Raw genomic sequence first — 19,185 nt, 5'->3', positions numbered from 1 at the left:
ACACATGTTTAAGGTACTCATTTGTAAGTTTAGTTTCAGGAAGTATTAATTCAACATCAAAGTACAGAGAGTTGTGTACAGAGTTGTTACTGAGTTAAAATACTTCACTGTTGCAGTAAAGTGTAGAATCTCCATGGCAAGATACTAAAGATATCTATTTTCCTTTAGATGACCACTATGTTCTACATACATTTTTGACTAACAATGCGACGAGTCAGAATAATGTAGTCTGTTGTTTGTTTTCTCTATTATCCCATTTCTCAGTTACTTCCACTGGTCCATTTCCCTCTGTATGAGGTCATTGGTGGAAGTGGTGATAGGTAGTAAAGTGTATTGCTCCTGCTGGATTCCAAGCACAAGTTTAGAGTATTGTTACAGGTAAGTATACTGCTTAAACCTTTGCATGGGGTTTCTCAGACGTCTTTGAAGTAGGCACTGTCACAGAAATGTGCAAAGAAAGACTTCTAATGAGGGTCTATTTCCTGCACCCTTCTCCAAACTGCCCCCTAATAAACAAGTAGCAGTTGTAGTCTCATTGACCCCAGTGTAAAAACACAAGAGTGACCCCTGAATACCAAGAGTCAGGTTACTGCAATCAGTTTAAAAAGAAAACTACTCTTGGCGAGCAAATATCTGACTTTTATATACATTTATACCAAATCATTCACAAAATACCATTCCCCAGTCAAGAAAGGGAAAATCAAAGCAAATGCATGTAGATTTCAAATTTTATTTTAAATTAAAAACAATTCCATAAGCATATACATCGAATCACATTAAAAACAATAAAACCAAATCATCCATTAGTTTTACACAATGTTGAATGACATCAAAGGGAGATATAATTTAAGACATCTATATGTGTCATTTCCAATGGTTAATTCGAAAGAATCAATAACAGTATTGACATCACTTGATCTATTACAAACAACACTTTGTTCCTCGAATGTAACCCAATAGTGACAAGCATCGACGTGTTTCGGTGCTAAAAAAACAGAATAAAACCACTTTCTTCAGGACATTAAGTTATCTACCCCTCTTTTACAAACAACCCTGGAGATTCACCTGTTTGGAAACATGAATCAGATGTCAACTAGAACCTCCATCATTCTAGTCACAAATTTTTATTCTACATAAAATGTATACATTATTCCTACTTATCAGTATAATAAAATTGTTAATATGAATACTAAAAATGGTAATAAACTTACTGTGATCTCGAGCAATAGCGAAAAATTGGGAAAATGTTAAATCTAAAAAAGAAATTGATAAGAACAGAGCTTCAGGCTGAATTTTTAATTGAATACCTTAAATCAGGGGTTTTTCCAATAAGTCTTCAGTTAAAAAATGAACCAGGACTTTTAATTGAGCACAAAAGATTTCTGGAGACTTGGACATAAATTGCTAATCGTTGTAGCAGAGATTGGATCCTACTTATAATAGAGACTGCACAGGAGATCATTGTGCTACAAAAGCAAGAAATTGAAAAATGTTAGTTGAGCATGAAAGAAAACACAGCACTTGAAGAAGCCAAGAGGAAGTTAGAGGAATTAAACCTGGAAGTTAATGGATATAAAGATTATTTGGTTAAAAAACCAATCAAGTTGAGGAAGGACATTAATAAATGTAGTACAGAACTTACAAATCCATACATTAATCAGGACTATTACCAACGGAAGAGGGGGCAAGTAGGTGAGCGCCCTTATCAACAGAGACCAAGCTACTCTAGGGGAGGAAGAAAACAGATCACATTTTCAGAAGCATTGAGCTCGAGTAGCAAGGATGAGGGTCCCTCTAGGTCCGAACAAAGTGGACAATTCCATAAACAAGATTGTGTGCCTTTTTTTATATCATCACCCCAGACGGGGTCAGAGAAACAACTCAAATCAGGGCAGAGGACAATATATGAGGAACCCCTCACAACAGGAATATTTCCAGAACCGCAACCAAAAGTATTGGCGATACAGAAATTCCCAATTATTAAGCTCTCTAGAAGAAACCTTGGTGGATGGGAGAGGGATGTATTGGAAAGAGGGTTTAGCTTTGCACCCACATCCAGAATTAATAAATATACATTACAAAAAGACCTCAAAGCCTACTTTAGGAAGATTTGAGTAAAAAAAAATTTAAGATAGGACCTATACACCGAAGGAGAATATTTCAGGTCTCGAGTAAATCCACCTTTACACCCACGATCCAACAAGTTAGCAGAAATGTGGACATTTTTTTAATAGTAGTGGAATGTAAGGTGCGCAAAGCAGTTGAGGAATCACGCCCCGATACACAGAATATACGAAAGGAACACAGGGATGCGATCCTTTCATTAAAAAATGATGGAGTATCACCATCAAACCAGCTGATAAAGGCGGTGGGGTGGTGATATTTAATACTGATGATTATGACAATAGGGTACTGAACTTTTACAAGTGGAAGCCCATTATCGAAAAGACCCTATGAAAAACATGGACACCCTGAAGAGCAAAGTATTTAGACTTCTAGAAGAAGCGAGGAGGAATGACTGGATAGGGGAAGATGAATATACATTTTTACTCAATGAGAAGGCAATCATCCCCACTATGTATGGGCTCCCGAAGATTCACAAAAACTAGACAGATCCATCTCTTAGACCCATTGTGAGTTGTATTGGATCCCTACTTGAACCTTTAAGTAAATATGCTGACAGCTTTTTGAAACCTTTAGTAGTCCAAAAGAGATCATACATTAAAGATTAATCTCATATCATCTCTCTCATTGAAGGTGTAGAATTCAATGCCAATTCCCAAATATTGGTTACATGAGACGTAGAAGCTCTCTATACGAATATTCCCCAGGATGATACTATCCAGGCGCGCAACACCCATTGGGCTCACCAGGCTTCAGCCCCCCACGTCGTGTGTGTCAGCCCGGGCTGACACAGCTTCGCGGGCTGGTGACGTCCAAATGCAGCCGCACCCGAGTACTTCACAGGTCTGTAAAAGACCATTTAAATGTAAATTAGGCTTTTGTTATGTGTTCACCCCTTCTTACAGCCACTCTGATTACAGCTGGAAGAATTAGGCCCCCCAAAATCTTTTTCAGCCTCCCCCCCAAAATTTGGCTCTAGTTGCCCGCCTGATACTATCCAAGTGTTTCAGAGAGCTTTGAAAGAAGAAGACACGAGGGGAGCAAACAGGGACTTCATCATTGAGTGTGTGTCTGTGGTCGCTCTCTGGGAAAACAGCCCACTAGGACTTATAGTACCAGACAGTACACTGCCTACTGAACAGAGCGTACTAGGTGACGTCGACACACAGGTGAGACAATGTCACCAGTAAGTGTTATCTGCATGACTCAAAAAGAAACTCCTGTGCTTGCGCAGGTTTTTGGCTTTGCTGTGAGGACTTGGAACTGGTTCTGAGGCCCCTAGGACATTTTCCAGTGGATTTGGTGAGCCTTGTCGTATTCCCTTTTGGATCTGCTGTACTTTCAGTTTCACACATGGGAGGGACAAAATGGCTACAAGTCCCCAAAAGTAAGTGTGGGTGAGGACCACTGGCACAAATTAACCATTGATGCAAGGCACACATTATTAGATGTGTGAAAAGGAGGTGCATTTGACATAAACCATTATTATTAGTATTACATTTTGAGTTCTACGTTGCAAGGTTAACAACCTGAATGCATAGTTTCTTAGGACTTTCTTTCATGTATGAGTTATTCCATGGCAGGTTATTTACAAAAACAAGAGAAAACACTCCCTCACGACCTATACATGCTTTATATCACAAGGGATACCTCCAATCACAACGGCATACACAAAACATGTCAATACTCTTTTTTTTTAATTTTACTCATTTATTTTATAAAGTCTTTTTTTCATTTCTTTATATTATTTCTCTTGATACAAAAATTCATTGGATATGTATTGCACAAAGATTCATCAACGATATCTATCAATAAATTCGAATCATCAGTACATCAGTACACTCACGCGATGTTTCACCAACATATATCATATTGCAGGGGCAAGTAATACAATAAATTATATTCTTGCTCCGGCAATTAGTAAGATCTTGCAGTCGAATCTGCTTATCCTTATAAACAAAAAGGTCAGTGATAAGGGCCGAATCACATGCATGGCAACCTCCACATCTATGGTTTCCCAAGACAGGAGGTAATCCCGTAATGGTAGTTTGCCTTGTCTTGTTTGGATCCTCTATTCTAGTATGAACTAGAATATCACGTAAATTACGATTCCTACGGAATACTACCAGAGGTTGTTCTAGTTCTACCTCCTCTTCTCCTGTATTGATAATCTTCCAGTTTTTCTGGATGATATTTTTCAATTTGAAGTTATAGGGAGAATGATTGACTACACATACAACTTGATCTTTCTTTGCACGTTGGTTACCTTCCAGTAAGGCATCTCTATCGTAATATGTTGCCCTCTTATAAGCATGGCGAACCAGCCGCTTCGGGTAGCCCCTGGCTAAAAGCCTAGATTTCAAAGCATCTCCATGCCTCTGGAATTCAGTCATAGTGGTGCAGTTTCTTCGGATCCGAAGAAACTCACCAAAGGGAATAGAATCCTTTTGGATATTCGGGTGATAACTTTGATACTGGAGAATAGTGTTCTTGGCTGTAGGGCATACTAGTAAAATTTGTGTACATATATCTTTTCAGATTCAAAATCCAGGTCTAGAGTCCTCATGTTGAATTGTTTCTGGCGGGTCCTGATGAAGGTGGTCTCCATTGCTGTTCTTCCACCGAAACGCGTTGACCATTTTCTTCATATTTAGATCAAATGACTACGGTCACATACTGGACAACAGATACGATGCGACAGGATGATTTAATGTCTGCTTTTGATGTGTTGTATGGTTAGAATGTATGTGTGACTATGTGTGTTGTGGCTCTTTACCTGGCTTATTAGAATTGTTTTTGTAGTTTTTTATAAATTTGTGGATTTTATGTACTGGATATGTACTGATGATTCGAATTTATTGATAGATATCGTTGATGAATCTTTGTGCAATACATATCCAATGAATTTTTGTATCAGGAGAAACAATATAAAGAAATGAAAAAAAGACTTTATAAAATAAATTAGTAACATTTTTAAAAAAAAGAGTATTGACATGTTTTGTGTATGCCCCTGTGACTGGAGGTATCCCTTGTGATATAAAGCATGTATAGGTTGTGAGGGGGTGTTTTCTCTTGTTATGGTGTTTTTTTCCCCTCTACTCCCTGACCTGAAGTGAATTCGAGAGGGGGTCCCTATTCTATTTCATTTAGGTTATTTACAAAGACTTATTTTTTAATGTAGATTCATATAGGCATTCTCTTTATTTAATGACAGTCAAACGGGTCGAAAAACAAAGGCAAAAATAAAAGAGTTGAGGAAAAAAAGAGAAGCAAAGATGGTAGACTGGGACAGACTAAGAAAGTGAATGAGAAGGAAAAATGTAAAAAGTGACAAGAGCAATCAACTTCAGAAAATGGAAAATGGGTAAAAGAAATTACATGCAACTTAAAAGAATGGATTAACCTAGGAAAAGAACAGAAATGAGAGAAATTGGAAAAATACAATGAAAAACTTAAACAAAAACACACAAAGGTTAGCAGATGAAAGAAAAATGCAAAATGCAGAAAAATGGAACAGAGATAGACATATATAGACATGTAAAACAGAAAATACAGGGAAAGGAAATGATTTAAAAGACAAATTAGTGCACCTAAAAAGAAAAGAGCTAAAAAGAAAAAAAGGCAATAAAAGGAAAGAGCAGAAAAGTACACAACCTGCATATTTTATAATCGGATGTGCAATCTTCAAGTCACTATACCGACTGTACAGATAACCTGCTGTATGCCACGTGTTTCAGTCCTAGAAAGGAAGGTTTCTTGAAGAAATGCACTGACAGGGTGGACTATGCTGTGACTTGTGATTTAAAATTGCAAGCTTCCTTCATTTTGTGGATGTTTTAAATGTCCACAATCTGTGCTTTGGAAATACATGTTTAATTATCAGTTTCCAATGCCAACAAAATACTATATTACACTGACACTCCTTTTAGTGTCTAACCCACGGCCCTGCCGTTGCTCTCCCCTACACGCAAGATCACAATTCCTCTACTTTTATTTTTTTCACTTTCACTGCTGCTTTCAGTTTACTGCATTTGTCAGCAGTGATCTTTCCGCTCCCTGAGCAATCCTTCCAACAAGTTGTGTAATTTGTTGAGGGTGACCTGCTTCCTCCAGGTCATCACAAACGCTCTTTCCAGTCTTTCAATTTTGTGTAACATCCTATATATTCTGGATATTGTAGTCTCATTTCGCTTTCATTTAAGTATTTACACTAGCATCCCTTAAATCAATGATTTGTTTGTGAAATGTTCAGGACTGGGATGGGTGAGATTATCGGCAATTACCTAAATTAAAGTGGTTGGCCTAAATGTGAACACTATTTTCGCACTGAAAAGGACGTTTGGGGGGCTATGATATAGACATCTTGTCCTTTTTTTCTGGCATTAGCCAGAACATTTTGATTTTACTAAAATAATAAATGTATAATGTACTTCCATGGACTTTAGGCTATCTCTCCTCATCCATTGGTCAGTTGTTTAACCGTGCACGTTGTTCTTCCACACAACTCATAGGACAGCTGTCAGACGGTTTCAGCCATTGGCTTAGTGCACTGTGAGTGACAGCACAATTTCCCTTTCACCATGAGCACATTTGCCCAGAAAGTAGTCCCCTTCAAAGCTGGGAGTTATGGTAATCTAGCAGTAACATTTTACAAAAGCAGTGACAAGCCAAACAAGCATTGGTAAAGCCAAAATTCTGATATCGAAAGGGATGCCTTTACCGTTGCTCTTTCACATAAACTCGCTTGCTTTCGAAGGTCAGCCAGAAAAAAACACAAGGTGTTTCCGCCTAAATTCAGAACCTATTAAGATTCATGGGGAAGGTGAGTGATATCAACAGATCCCTGAGGGCCAGCTCCCTTCCAGTCAGGCGCAGTGGCATCAACAGCTCACCTGCGCCTCCCTCCGCAGCTGACAGGCACAGGTGGGCGGGGCGCGCGGGACAGGTGAGCAGCGCGCGGGGAGGCTCCACCACTTCCGGCTCCGCACAGCACGAGTGACAGTGGGCGGGGCCACGGAGACTGACCCGGCGTGCTCGGACCCGCAGCTGTGCACGGTGCCAGAGCCGTGGGAACCGGCTCTCCCCTGGGAAACCCGCGGACGGGGGAGCGACGCACAGCGACCTGTGGCGGCAGCGAGGGACCCGGGCAGGGAAGGAAGCAGCCGGGGAGCAAAGGCACCGCACACGGCAGGCACCGCGCCGTGGGTGCAGGGAGCAGGCAGAGCGACGGTCTGCATGTGCGGCGGCATATAAACCCCTGGATACAGGAAGCAGGCGCAGTGGCACTGCCCGCGGGCGAAGGAAGCGAGGGCGCTCCTCATACACACACGGCGGCGTCGCTTTGGGTACTTTAAGCAGTAGAGTGGCCGGGTGCAGGCAGCACGTACACTGCTCGGTATCAGGCGCTGTGCCCGGAATAATACCAGTGCGAGAGAGGGAATCACGGTGCGCCGGCCCGGTGACAGACCCCGTGCATTGGAAATAAGCATTGGCTGCTGCAAGGGTACTCCAGGGGCTACAGACCAGTGACCGGTCCCGGGTGCATCCCTCCAGCCCGTCCCCGGCGCTCTGCTGACACTCGCCGGTGGTTGTCATCCGAGTGACCCCGGTGCCGCATCGCGGAGGCGGGCGGGGGGTCCTCCTGCGGCAGAGCGGCCCTCCCTCCATGTGAGCGCCCGGCGGGCGGCATGGCCTCGGAGCGGAGAGAGCCCCCGGGGCGGCTGGAGGAGAACGGCTCTGCGCTGCCCGCCGCCCCGTCCCCGGGGCCCGGCTCCCGGCGGGGCTCGGCGGTGGCGGTGGAGGCCCCCAGCCCGCTGCTGCTGGACTTCGACCGCGAGGTGCTGCCGGTGGCCGGCGGCCTGGGGCCCTACACGCGGCGCCTGGTGCTGCTCACCTGGGTGCCCATGCTCTTCATCGGCTTCAGCCAGTTCTCGGACTCCTTCCTGCTGGACCAGCCGGACTACTGGTGCCTGGGCAGCCGGGACAACGCCACGGCGCACCGCCTGCTCGGCCCCACCGGGGGCCCCGGGGTGGGCCCCGCGCACAACCTGAGCCACAGCCGGGGGCTGCTGGAGCACCCCGCCCACGCCGAGGACCCGCAGCTGGGCAAGGACTGCCAGTGCAGCGAGTGGAGCTACCAGATCCGGGCCGGCCTGGGCCAGAACGTGGTCAGCAAGGTAAGAGTGATGTGACCTATGACCCCGCTCCGAGCGGGACACCCCTCAATACATAACCCTCCTGTGGTACTTCTCTTATGTACTCTGCAAGGTGTGGGGGGGCATGGTGTGACAGACACTCTGTACCACTAGCATCTGTCACAATGTTATTCCCAACCGTACTCCTCAATATTTTCTTCACAGGTGCAGGGCAACATCGGCACGGTGCAAGGTACTGAACGCACAGTAGCACCAGTACCTCCATCCCCGTTTCACAGAGGGGCCCGGCATGGTACAACTACTCTGCCACCATTGTAGCCCGCCAAACTCCTCCACTCCCCCCCCCCCCCCCCCCACACACAGAATTAAAGCAGTCTTTCCCCGGTGAAACTTGCACTCCAGCGCCCTTCTACCCTGCCAAACCCCTCACTGAAGCAAGTGCCCTCGGCAAGGCACGGTGGCACCATTATACCCCTATATTACACCATTATACCCAATCAGTCTTTTCCCTGAAGCAGGGTACACATATCTAGTATTGTGTGCCATCGAAACTGTTCCCATGGAGGCATGGTACCTCTGCTTTGTCGGGCATGTGCTGCAGTGTGATTATACCCGTTATTGAACTCCTCACAGAGGCCGGGTACCCTCGGCGTGGTACACCGGGTACCGTGGGTCCATTAGACCCTTCTGCAGGCAGGGTACCATGTACTATACCCCATTGAGCACCTCTCGGAGGCAAGGCACCCTTCACAAGGGTCGGCATGGATTGACGCTCTTTTTTTGTACACCACTAGATTCGTCAGAGATCTCTGTCGCCCTCGGCATGGTTCAGCATGTCTTGTAGCTCCCCATTTACCCCACTAGAGTCGTCAGGGATGCAGGGTACCCTCGGCATGGCACCGCATGCTCTACAATGCAGCTCCGTGGCGCCATACTCCATAAAGGAACCGCTCATGTATGAAGCGAGGAGAAGCAGGGAACAGCCTCTGGTATAACGTGGTCCTGGAAGGTATGGTAAGGAAACCCCCGCCCCTATACTATAGCAACTATTGCCCCTCCACATTCCCTACACTGCCCTCACTCACACTATATTGTTCTCTCAGGCGGCTTCAGCAGACCCCCCCCCCCCCCCTCTCCCTCTATCAAACAGTTCACGACACACCAAACCCCCTCTCAACACAGCTTTCATGGCACATCTAACAATAATCAACCCCCCATCCGCGCACACCGAGTTCCCTTAACACACACACATCTCCCCTGGATTACTAAACATTAATGGGCACGCTAGGGCTGGGTTGTTGCCCGAAATATCTGTCTCTCTGGGGCTAACACGTATTTAGAGTTCCCGTCTAGAGACTGCATTTCCCCGGCCTGCTGCAATGAACATTCATGCACTTGCCAAGAACCTTTTAAGCAGACTTCGACCCAGTTTTAAGCTGCATACTGGTTCCTAATTAAAATCACTCAATATGGTAAATACACGGCAGTCTGTATACAGTGCTTTCGTAGTCTATTTTACGCTTCGAATCGCTTGACATAAAAGGCGTACAATTGACTAATGTGGTGGTCCTGCACTGGAAGGATGAACAGTCGCGCTGGCCCTGCCGGCTTCGCACTCATGGCCTGCAGTTGCCGCCATTTGTCAGCAGCGTGTGCTTGGCTTTCCGAGGGAGGGGGCAACTCTGCCAGTTGCCAGGCTCAGACTGCGTAGTGAAAACAAATAATATTAATGATAATGAAATTCACTCTGCTCCCAGTATAATATGAAGAAACCCCCTCCCTCCCTGTGCTGTTCACGAGCTGAGCTCCTTCACGTAGGGCATTATTTTTACAGGAGGGGATTGGGGCTGTTGCGAGGATTAAACCCCCTACCTCTTCCCTGCTATGCTTTTCATATTATCACCAGGCAGCATGTCCTTGTGACCTCAAAAACGCACGGCCTCCCTGCCAAGTGATAAAATGACACTCAAATGAGCTCCCTTAGCAATCTACCGGCAGCTTTCACTTTCGTTATCTAACCGTGTCAGACTAGACTGACTCATTGGTGACTGCATCTGTCAGCGACACAGAGTGCGGTAAACAATAAAGCATGCAAACAACTCCCGCCTTAACAAAAGAGCATTTAGTATTTATTTTTTTACGAAAATAGTTTGTTTACTGACCCTGTAGGAGCCACTTGCTTCTGACGCTGCCCACACTTGTTTTTGGTGTGTTTTTCTAAACACTTTACCTACGCGTTTTTCATCCAGGTTCCGAAATCCCTGTTGCTTCACATTTTCACCCGAACGCTCCCGTAACAACCACATTACCTAAAACAATTCCATCCTTTCAGCCTTATGACAATACTTAACATTGCAAGGCAGTAGCAATTGTTGAAAACCGCAGAGCAGCACTCATGTACTGTAAAGGCTGAAGCCCAGCCAAAAAATAAACAAAACTAAGAATGGAGATCAAGTACATAACAACCACAGTATAAGCACCAATATAGTAAAAAGAAAACCAAACGTAAATCACTATAAAACACAATGTACTAAAATGTAAAATTGACAAGCAATATAAATGGAAGCCACAAAGCAACTGACAATTATAGTACCTTAAAGTGGGAGCTAGATCCAGTAAAAGTCCTCAAAAGTGAAAATGCCGCTAATTACAAAAACTAAAAAATACGCCATATAGCCAAAAACAATCAAATACTACCACAAGAAGTACAAGTCTCAACCATTACAAAAAGGGAATAGCAACAACTCGGTTAATTTAAAAGTCACGACTAGTACAATTTAAAAGGCCCAAATCGAACAATCACTTGACAGTATTGTGGTGAAATGTAACACTCCTGTGCTGTGGCTTGAATTCTAAAAGCGCTGATCCCCTTTGGAAATGTGTTTGGAGACGTCGGACTCTGTTTAATCATGTTTGTAAACGATGGAATTATTTGTTATTGTTACACGTGTTATCAGGTTCAGGAAAAGGCTAATCGTTGGCTAATCAGTGGCGTAACCAGTGTGGCATGTGCCCTAGTGTCAGGAAGGAAATGTTTCTCCTGGGTGAGTGTTGAACTCTGAAGTGCACCAATAATCAGGGTTCAGTAGCCCGACTCCGGTGTCACTGAACCTATGTCTGCTATTCCCGTAAGTGAAAGCACGTGCGAGTCAGACTCGAAGTGCCTGTGGATTAAAGTGTGTAAACTCTCCGCAGTCCTGACAGGCGACACGCACCGCAAGTGGCGCGCTTCACCGCATGCTGCGGGGCAGTCGCTCCTCTGACTGCACTGGGGGGAAAGTCTTCCAAATCGCCAGTGGCCCCTCACCACAGCCACTAGCCCCCTCCTAGCTGTGTTTCAGTGAGTGTGCAGCCCTCGAGAGGGAGAAAAGAGGCCTGTGCTTGTCGAGACCAAGGCATGGGGTTGGCCGAAGGTGCTTTAAGCAGCCGGTGGCACCGCTAGTTCAAAGGCACGTCTGTGGCACTCTTGCAGGTTGAAAGGGCACGCACCCGTCAGACATTTAAGATAAAGAGAGAAACACACGCCACATCTTGTGTGTGGGTGAATGTCGACTGCAATTTTATAAATGCGTGGGTATTCTCAAACCTAGAAGGTGTTTTTTCACACGTTCTTCGCACTTGAACCTGGTATGAAAAAAGGCAATTTTTATTGTTGACTGGTGTGAAAAAGACCCCATAGTATCCGGAGGTTTAGGAGAACGGATTTGTCCATTAGGAAGAACATTATCCAGAGAGGGGGGTGGGCGATGGTCAGGAAAAATGAAATTGTCTTGTACATTTCTGACACATTCATTCTTGCGGATGGTTCACACTGCAGATATTGCTCGCTACTAAACATAAAGGAGAGAGAGTATGGATGGACAGTTCCGACATGCAGAAAGAGGGCAGTGGCAGTATGTGAGGCCTTTGAGTAACACTGGTGGATAGATTAATTAATGGCCTGGTGCATTTGTTCTTAGCTCCGGCCTACGCCCCCCCCCCCAAAAACTCTTGTGATAGAAATATCAGCTCACATTCACCCAAAAACTCCATAGAAACTGAAGGCCATGTTTTGTTCACTTGTTAAGTCTCATCCCACCTGGGGAGGTACCAATCGAGTTGACCATCTCTGAAAAGAGTTGAGATGGTGGTCTTATCTGTGTTAGGGAAAGACCATGCCCCCTAAAATGCTAAGCAATTTACTTCCTTGAAGGGTGTTCATAGGTACACACCCCCATAGTGCACCTGCTCTTTACTTCTGTACTTCCGGACAAATGTGCCTAAGAGTGTCTGAGGCTCCGGAGGCCTGGCTCCTTAGCATCAGGTCTCAAAAAAAGTTAAAAGGTATTGGATTGTTCTGTGTCCTTTTAGGAAAGGGGTTTGTGTGTGTGTTGAGCAATGGTTGTGAAGCTAGACGTGAGAATAGAGGGAGGGCAGGAGTCTGGCATGAGATCACTGTATGTGCTTAAGATGTTGCGTCAGTAACTGGAGCCCATGGGACCGAGGGGCCCTTGTGTGCATCAGCAGCGAGTCGGGATGTAAACACAGACTGCAGCTTCTCTGGAAGGAAGCTTCTTTGTCAGACCAAGGAACGCAATCGTGAAGCTCTCTGTATCGTCAATGCATATGACAACACACTGCAGGGTTAATAAACGGGGATCCAGTCAATTACCCCAGTTATTGGCCCCTGCTCAATTTATGGGCTAGTCTCCTGTCAAGGCACTTCAGGAGATCAAATGGCACGCTCTCCAAGTCCAATAATCTTTATTTATTATACCGTTGTACAGATAGCTATTTTACTAATTAGTACGGTCCTGATGTTGACACCTGCGACACAGCACCGAGGTCCTATTAATTACATTGGTTTAATTGCTCTCAATTGGTTCATCACTGCATCAAACACACTTCATCAATGGAGGAGCTAAAACCTGCAGACTCGCTCCTTGTTTATGGCACTATACCTGTAATTATTTTATATAGGAGTAAAACTTCCTGTCGCACAGAGGTTGCTGTACAGTGCTTTTCATGTGTGCGGGGAAGGAACGTATAGTTAGTACTCGAGGTGGGATTAACCCATGTCCGAAACCTGTTATGTGAAAGACCGCCTCTTTGGTGCACTTCAAACGTCCCTGGGGACAGGTGCATGTTCACGTTTTTTCCCAATTCTCGTAGTTTGCTTCGAAGTGCAGGGGCAGAGGAGGCATTTTAGGGGGCGAGGCCTGGTACCCATAGCCTTCCGCCCACAAACGGTTCGCGTCTTGTCCAGTGGGTGTCTGTTTTAGGTGGCAACCTTTGACCTCTGGTCCACGGTGCGGCATCAGCTGGTTGGAGGGGTGCGAGGCCGCTGCCTCGTGATCTCTGTGCTGCATGAAGGCCGAGGGCCTCCCGCTCGACCCTCTGCTTTGTTGAGAGCCAGAGGGATCACCTGCGCGAGGGTGAACCATGGTCTGCGTGCTTCAGGCCAAGGATAATAACAGGGAGCTGACGTAGCGGTATTTAATGCTTGCCAATGCCTAGCTCCTGACAACAGGTGCGCTTAATGGACTCCATTGCAATAGTGCGCCCCGCAGGCGACCACTGAGAGAGCACGCGGCCTCCCGCGAGGCAGGTGTGGCAGAGGGCGCGCGCGCGGGGGTGGTCGAGGCAGGTGTTCACCTGCGCAATCAGTGACTGGTTCGAGTTCACAGCGGCTCTCTACTCAGGCTTCATAAGCGTTTTATAACAGAATGAATGCGAGCGGCCCGACTCAAGGGCGTGTGGGGGAGTCCAGTGCACAAACGGTGCTTTCACAGCAGGCCATCTTAGGGTTTTGCAGATGTTTGCAGAGCATTCAGCCTCCTGTTTTTTCACCAGAACGCCCCCCGTTCATTATCGGGCGCCGGGGACGTGTCATTCTTTGCCTGTAATCAACAAGAAGCATTGAATTGATTTGTAAGTGGTTTTAAGTTAACACTGCGCTTCTCGGTGGGGCCCCTCACCTTGCGATAAGCACTGCTGTGTAATAAAGGTGAGGTTTTTTTCTACGTGCAGGTCACGGCGCCCTGTGCAGCACGAGGACGTTCACGTCTTGGAAAGCCCGCGGCCTGTGAGCGCGCGCAGCCCACTGTGCACCCCCCGCCCGCCCCGGCGGTGGCGATGTGAGTCAGTGCAGCTGCAGGCTGCCCACCGATGGCTTGTCCGTGGAACACCACTTATCTTGTCCCTCCTCTTTAAACGGCCCCTTATTACCGCCCTCGCTGATGGCTGTAAATTGCATCCTCCGAGTGCCCCATTACTGTGGAAAGTTGTCACGTGGCCCCCCTGCACATGGAGGGAGCTTGTACCAAAAACACCTGTAGCTAGGCCAGAATAAAGAGCCAGGCAGAAGAGTCACACAAGGCCTCCAGGAGCACTGGCGCCCATTTTATGTTCTCCTATTGCCTGGGCACTGGAATTTTCTGACCGTGCGTGACCAAACTATGTGGCAGGGTTGACTAAATTATGTGGCAAGAAAAGGTCAATTATGCGGTATAAAGTGGTACATTCAATAGTATCATTAGTTTGCTACTTCAAGACACAATACTGTGCGGGCAAAAGTTTCACCTCATTAATATAATTTTAAGAACTGAATTCCGCAAACGAAAGGTTACCAATTAACCTTTGCAAAGACAGTGCCTCTGTTAAGTATTAAGTGATCAAGTTGAACTAGATGCAAACTTTGTTTTTGGTTAATCTAAACTGTATGCTTCTGATCTTGAATTGTGTTTCAACGTCATTAAATCCATAATTATGACGAAAACGTAGCAGCAGAGTCAGACTGGCCGAAAGGGCAATCTGACAATCCCTGAAGGGCTGGTTTGACAGCTCATTGCATGCACTGTTGTGTGTTTTTTTTGTTGTTGTTTTTTTGTTTTGTTTCTTGCCTACCGGTGTTACTGCTGATTTCTCAGAGATTAGTACAAACATTGCCTGCAGCCAGCCCAAATGCACGCAGTCTTCCATACCTTGCAAAACAAATATGCAGTTTGTCTTTACAAGTTGAAAACTGCCCTGATTTGCCAATGTGGGCCACGTTCTAGCTATATATTAGCCAATGGAGGGCACTTTTAATTTGGTGCCAGGGCCTATTTCCTATCCAAGTCCTCCTACCTTACGTGGCAGCTGCGGATTTGCATAATTCCAGTGCCAGTGGGAGTGTTTTTTGCACCGTGAACACCAAGCTCGTCTGCAGCATGTTTATTAATATCAGGATTCTGAAGTCTGGGAGATGCTATGATGCATCTAAACCCACAAGAATGTCTTGAACCGTTGGTCCTGGGGTCTGGAGAAGATTATATTTTGTCCCTAATTACCCAGTGGCATGAAATCTGCTCGCCCCCTTACATTTCCCAGCTATTAAATATTACCATGGTGAAATATCATTTGGCCTGTCATACTTTAGGTGAATCATTTAAAAATGTTCTGTATTACTGTGAATTCTACTCAATTTGTTTGTTCTTGCCTGTACCGGTGCATGGAAATAGAATACCAATTTCAGTAAAAGTGAAGTATGGTTTAAGGGAAGGTAAATAACACAAATGACTTTGAAATTAATGGCATTTATCCATCATATTCTGTGACTGCATTTTCCTGCTATTTTGCAGTTTTTACACACTGATGGAAAAGGGATCTCTGAGCTGTATCAATTCACAGTTTTCTTATGAAAGAAAACTTAATATTAAGCAGAACTTATGCATTGAGAAATGGGACTCAGATACAAGCATGCATTGAATGAATAGTGAGAAGTTAATCTCACGAGAGAGAATGAATTCTCCTTTGAACCTGGATTGCGTTTAAGTAATCAAGATTTGTGGTTCCTGCCACAGATAAATGTAATTCTTCCAATCCATCAGCTGGGAATGTTTGCACTATTTGGGCGAAATTCTTAACTGTTTAAATGTATGAATTCCTCAATCTTCAGCTGAAGGTGACCAGTACTTGTTCGTAAAGTGTCAGGCATAGTACTACAGTACCCTAACAAGTATTTTTTTTATTGAGCTGGAACGACAATATTTGCTATAATCTGAAAATTATGCCAGAGATGGTGAATTATATGGCAAATGCTGCAAAATAATATTTATACAAAAAAGCAACATAATTGCGTTTCTCCAGTGACCATGATTTTGTGTAACAAAGCCTCCTTTTTCAGTCGTCCAAGTGGACACCTCCTGCATACCAAATCTGATTGTCTGTAAAGGAACACAACAAGATGATTGACAGAGTGCTAAACCATTTCAAATACTCACCCCTCGAGTTGAGATCTGTGTTAAACCCATTGTTCTTTTGCTCACCATTCCACCCCAGTTCAGAACCAGCCATTTGCAAATCCGTCTTAACTGCTCCTCGTGGGAAGTGTCCAACCTGAACTGCCAGGACAGGTCCTTCCTGGACTGAAAACAAGCATCCTGGGACCAGTTTCAGGGTATTGCCCCTCATCAGCCAGACTAGCTTGAATCCAGTGGCACAGCGAGCAAGGGACCCCCATCTGGGGGTACCCTTGGCCACTTATGGCAAACAAAGTAAACACAACCCGATGATGGATCGAGTGCTGAAACCTTTCAAACACTCACCCCCAGTCAACTCTCTGTGTCACTGGATTCAAGCTACCCTGGCTGATGAGGTGTGAATCCCCGAAACTGGTCCCAGGATGCTAGTTTCCGGTCCAGGGAGGACCTGGCTGGGCAGTTCAGGCTGGACTGTTTCCATGGGATCAGGGTCAAGACGGATTTGCATATGGTTGGGTCCTAACTGGGGTGGCATAGTGAGCAAAAGACTGATGGATTTAACTCTGATCTCGTGACCCGGGGTGAGTGTTTGAAAAGTTTCAGCACTCCATCCATCTTCTTGTTGGGTTTGCTATTTCTGTAAATGAAGCTTAAATGATATTCAGTAAGAGCGGAATACTGGGTACCAAAGATTTACAAGTGGTGGATTGTTATAACAACTTTATACATACTCATTAAAAGACTGCGCTGAGCACCAATAACTGCCGGGAAGTTACCTATGGCCCACTGGTCATTGTCTTCAAATAAATGTTAATGGAATGACATTGGTGTCTGTCGTTGTGACCAGCGGGAGCTCATGGAAAGACTGCGCTGGGCACCAATAACTACAGGGAAGTTACCTATGGCCCACTGGTCATTGTCTTCAAATAAATGTTAATGGAATGACATTAGTGTCTGTTATTGTGATCAGTGGGAGTGGAGGAGTGTTGCCCCAACCCCACACTGCTGGGCGGAGAGCGTAAAAATAAAATGGTATTCAAATAATTGTATTACCATTTTATTTGTGATGCTTTTTGCCAGCAATCGTAGTACGAGGGCAGGTTGGGGCCAGTGGGTCATTGCTGCTAAAGATCGGCAGCAGTGAGCAGTGGCCACTTAAGTTTGCATTGTGCATGTTGGTTTGGCCGGCTACCTTGCTACGGCCAAACCAACATGTGTAATTCAAACCTCTCCAACCCGGCTGTCTTGGATGATGAAGGGTCCAGACTTGCCAGTTTTATGATATGTTAAGTGCTGATCGAAGGGTTGCAGCTTTGTTTCTGTTCTGATTAATAGTCCCAGTTCTATAAAGATAAGTGGATGGCCATGACAGGCAGCTAACCAGGTTTACATAGAGCAGTACAAAGTGCATTCCTCCCATGGTGGAAATCCCTGCATTAGAAGCTTATAGGTTGTGCAAAGAGAATGTGCGCCCTGTTTACATGAGCTCTTAACAGTGACATGTGCCGTTTTGCTTTGTTCTTGTCTGACCATGCCAATGTAATCACCTGTAAGCCCTTAATTATTCAACAAATGGTTATTAACGTATTTATGGAAGACCATCAGCCACCACAAAGTCTGTATTCCTTTGCTATAGCAAGTGTTATTGAAAATTGTGTTTTTGAGTAACATACCAACTCATGCGCCACGCCATGCACAATGCGGAGATACGTAGACTAGTCAACTGACCTTCTGACATGCATCCATATACCTGAAGCTGTATGTGTAAGGTATATTCCTTTAAAGAGCGGGGCTCAAAGCAACCTTTCAGGTGGGGGCAGGTATTTCACCTTAGAAGCATGACCCTCCCTGAATCATTCTACCCCTGGCGCTGAAGAAGGCAGACAACGTGCCGAAATGCATTCGCCCTTTGGGGGCTTTTTGGGACTGTTACTCGCCTGTGTTTGAGAATTAAAGCTGTTTTCCATGATTGCCCTGCTGTTGGTCTCTTCACTGGGTCTTTGGATGTGGTGTGGAATTGTGATATCTATATATATATATATATATATATATATATATATATATATATATATATATATATATATATATATATATATATATTTTGTTTTTAAAGTAAAGCAACTTTATTAAAAACACTAACTACAAAAAAACTTTAGTGACACCAGATAATAAGTTATTATACATCAGTCCAAATATGGGTAGAGGCAATTTTCTTCACATAAGAGTACATGTGTCGCAGGTGTGGAAGAACATGGGCTTATGTGCTGGATGCAGCTTCCTGTGGCATTCAAACAGATGTGGTTCAAAAGCATTACTTTTCCTTTTCTCTTACTTTTTCTAGAATTTGTATGCATGTACAGATTTGTGCACATGCTATAACTAATCTTATTAGAGTAAAATGCCAATACAAATGATTGAACAGAAAATGTGTGGTTCGAAAGCAGGACAATTTTGGTAACCCTTCCATGCCAATAAGACTTTGGTACATGCTCGAAACTGTGTCAGTCCCTATTACCATCCCGTCTGTCAAACTGTAGATACTTCAGTGGTTGTGTTGTGTCAGCATGTGTCTCTAGCTCTAGCTGTGATGTCATTGTGTCTGTAGTCTCCCTGCATCGCCCCTTTCTCCTCTCCTGCACTCTTCAGCACCAACACGCATGTTGGGTCTGGCCTCTAGACAGCTT

General features: G+C 44.9%; 1 protein-coding gene across 1 annotated transcript in view; it reads left to right on the top strand.

Annotated features, from left to right (window-relative positions):
• The first annotated feature begins 7,109 nt into the window (after positions 1-7,109).
• The window catches only part of SLC22A23 (solute carrier family 22 member 23), a 610,381-nt gene continuing 598,305 nt past the window's right edge, over positions 7,110-19,185 (top strand). Inside the window, exon 1 of the mRNA XM_078688041.1 lies at positions 7,110-8,300. Within this exon, the coding sequence (XP_078544167.1) occupies positions 7,812-8,300 (489 nt within the window). The 5' untranslated portion in view covers positions 7,110-7,811. The remainder of the gene's footprint in view (positions 8,301-19,185) is intronic.

This window comes from Lissotriton helveticus, chromosome 4_1 (genome assembly GCF_964261635.1).
Source record: "Lissotriton helveticus chromosome 4_1, aLisHel1.1, whole genome shotgun sequence".
Lineage (NCBI taxonomy): Eukaryota > Metazoa > Chordata > Amphibia > Caudata > Salamandridae > Lissotriton > Lissotriton helveticus.
The sequence above is the reverse complement of the archived record's forward strand: the minus strand, read 5'-3'. Positions and strand labels throughout refer to the sequence as shown.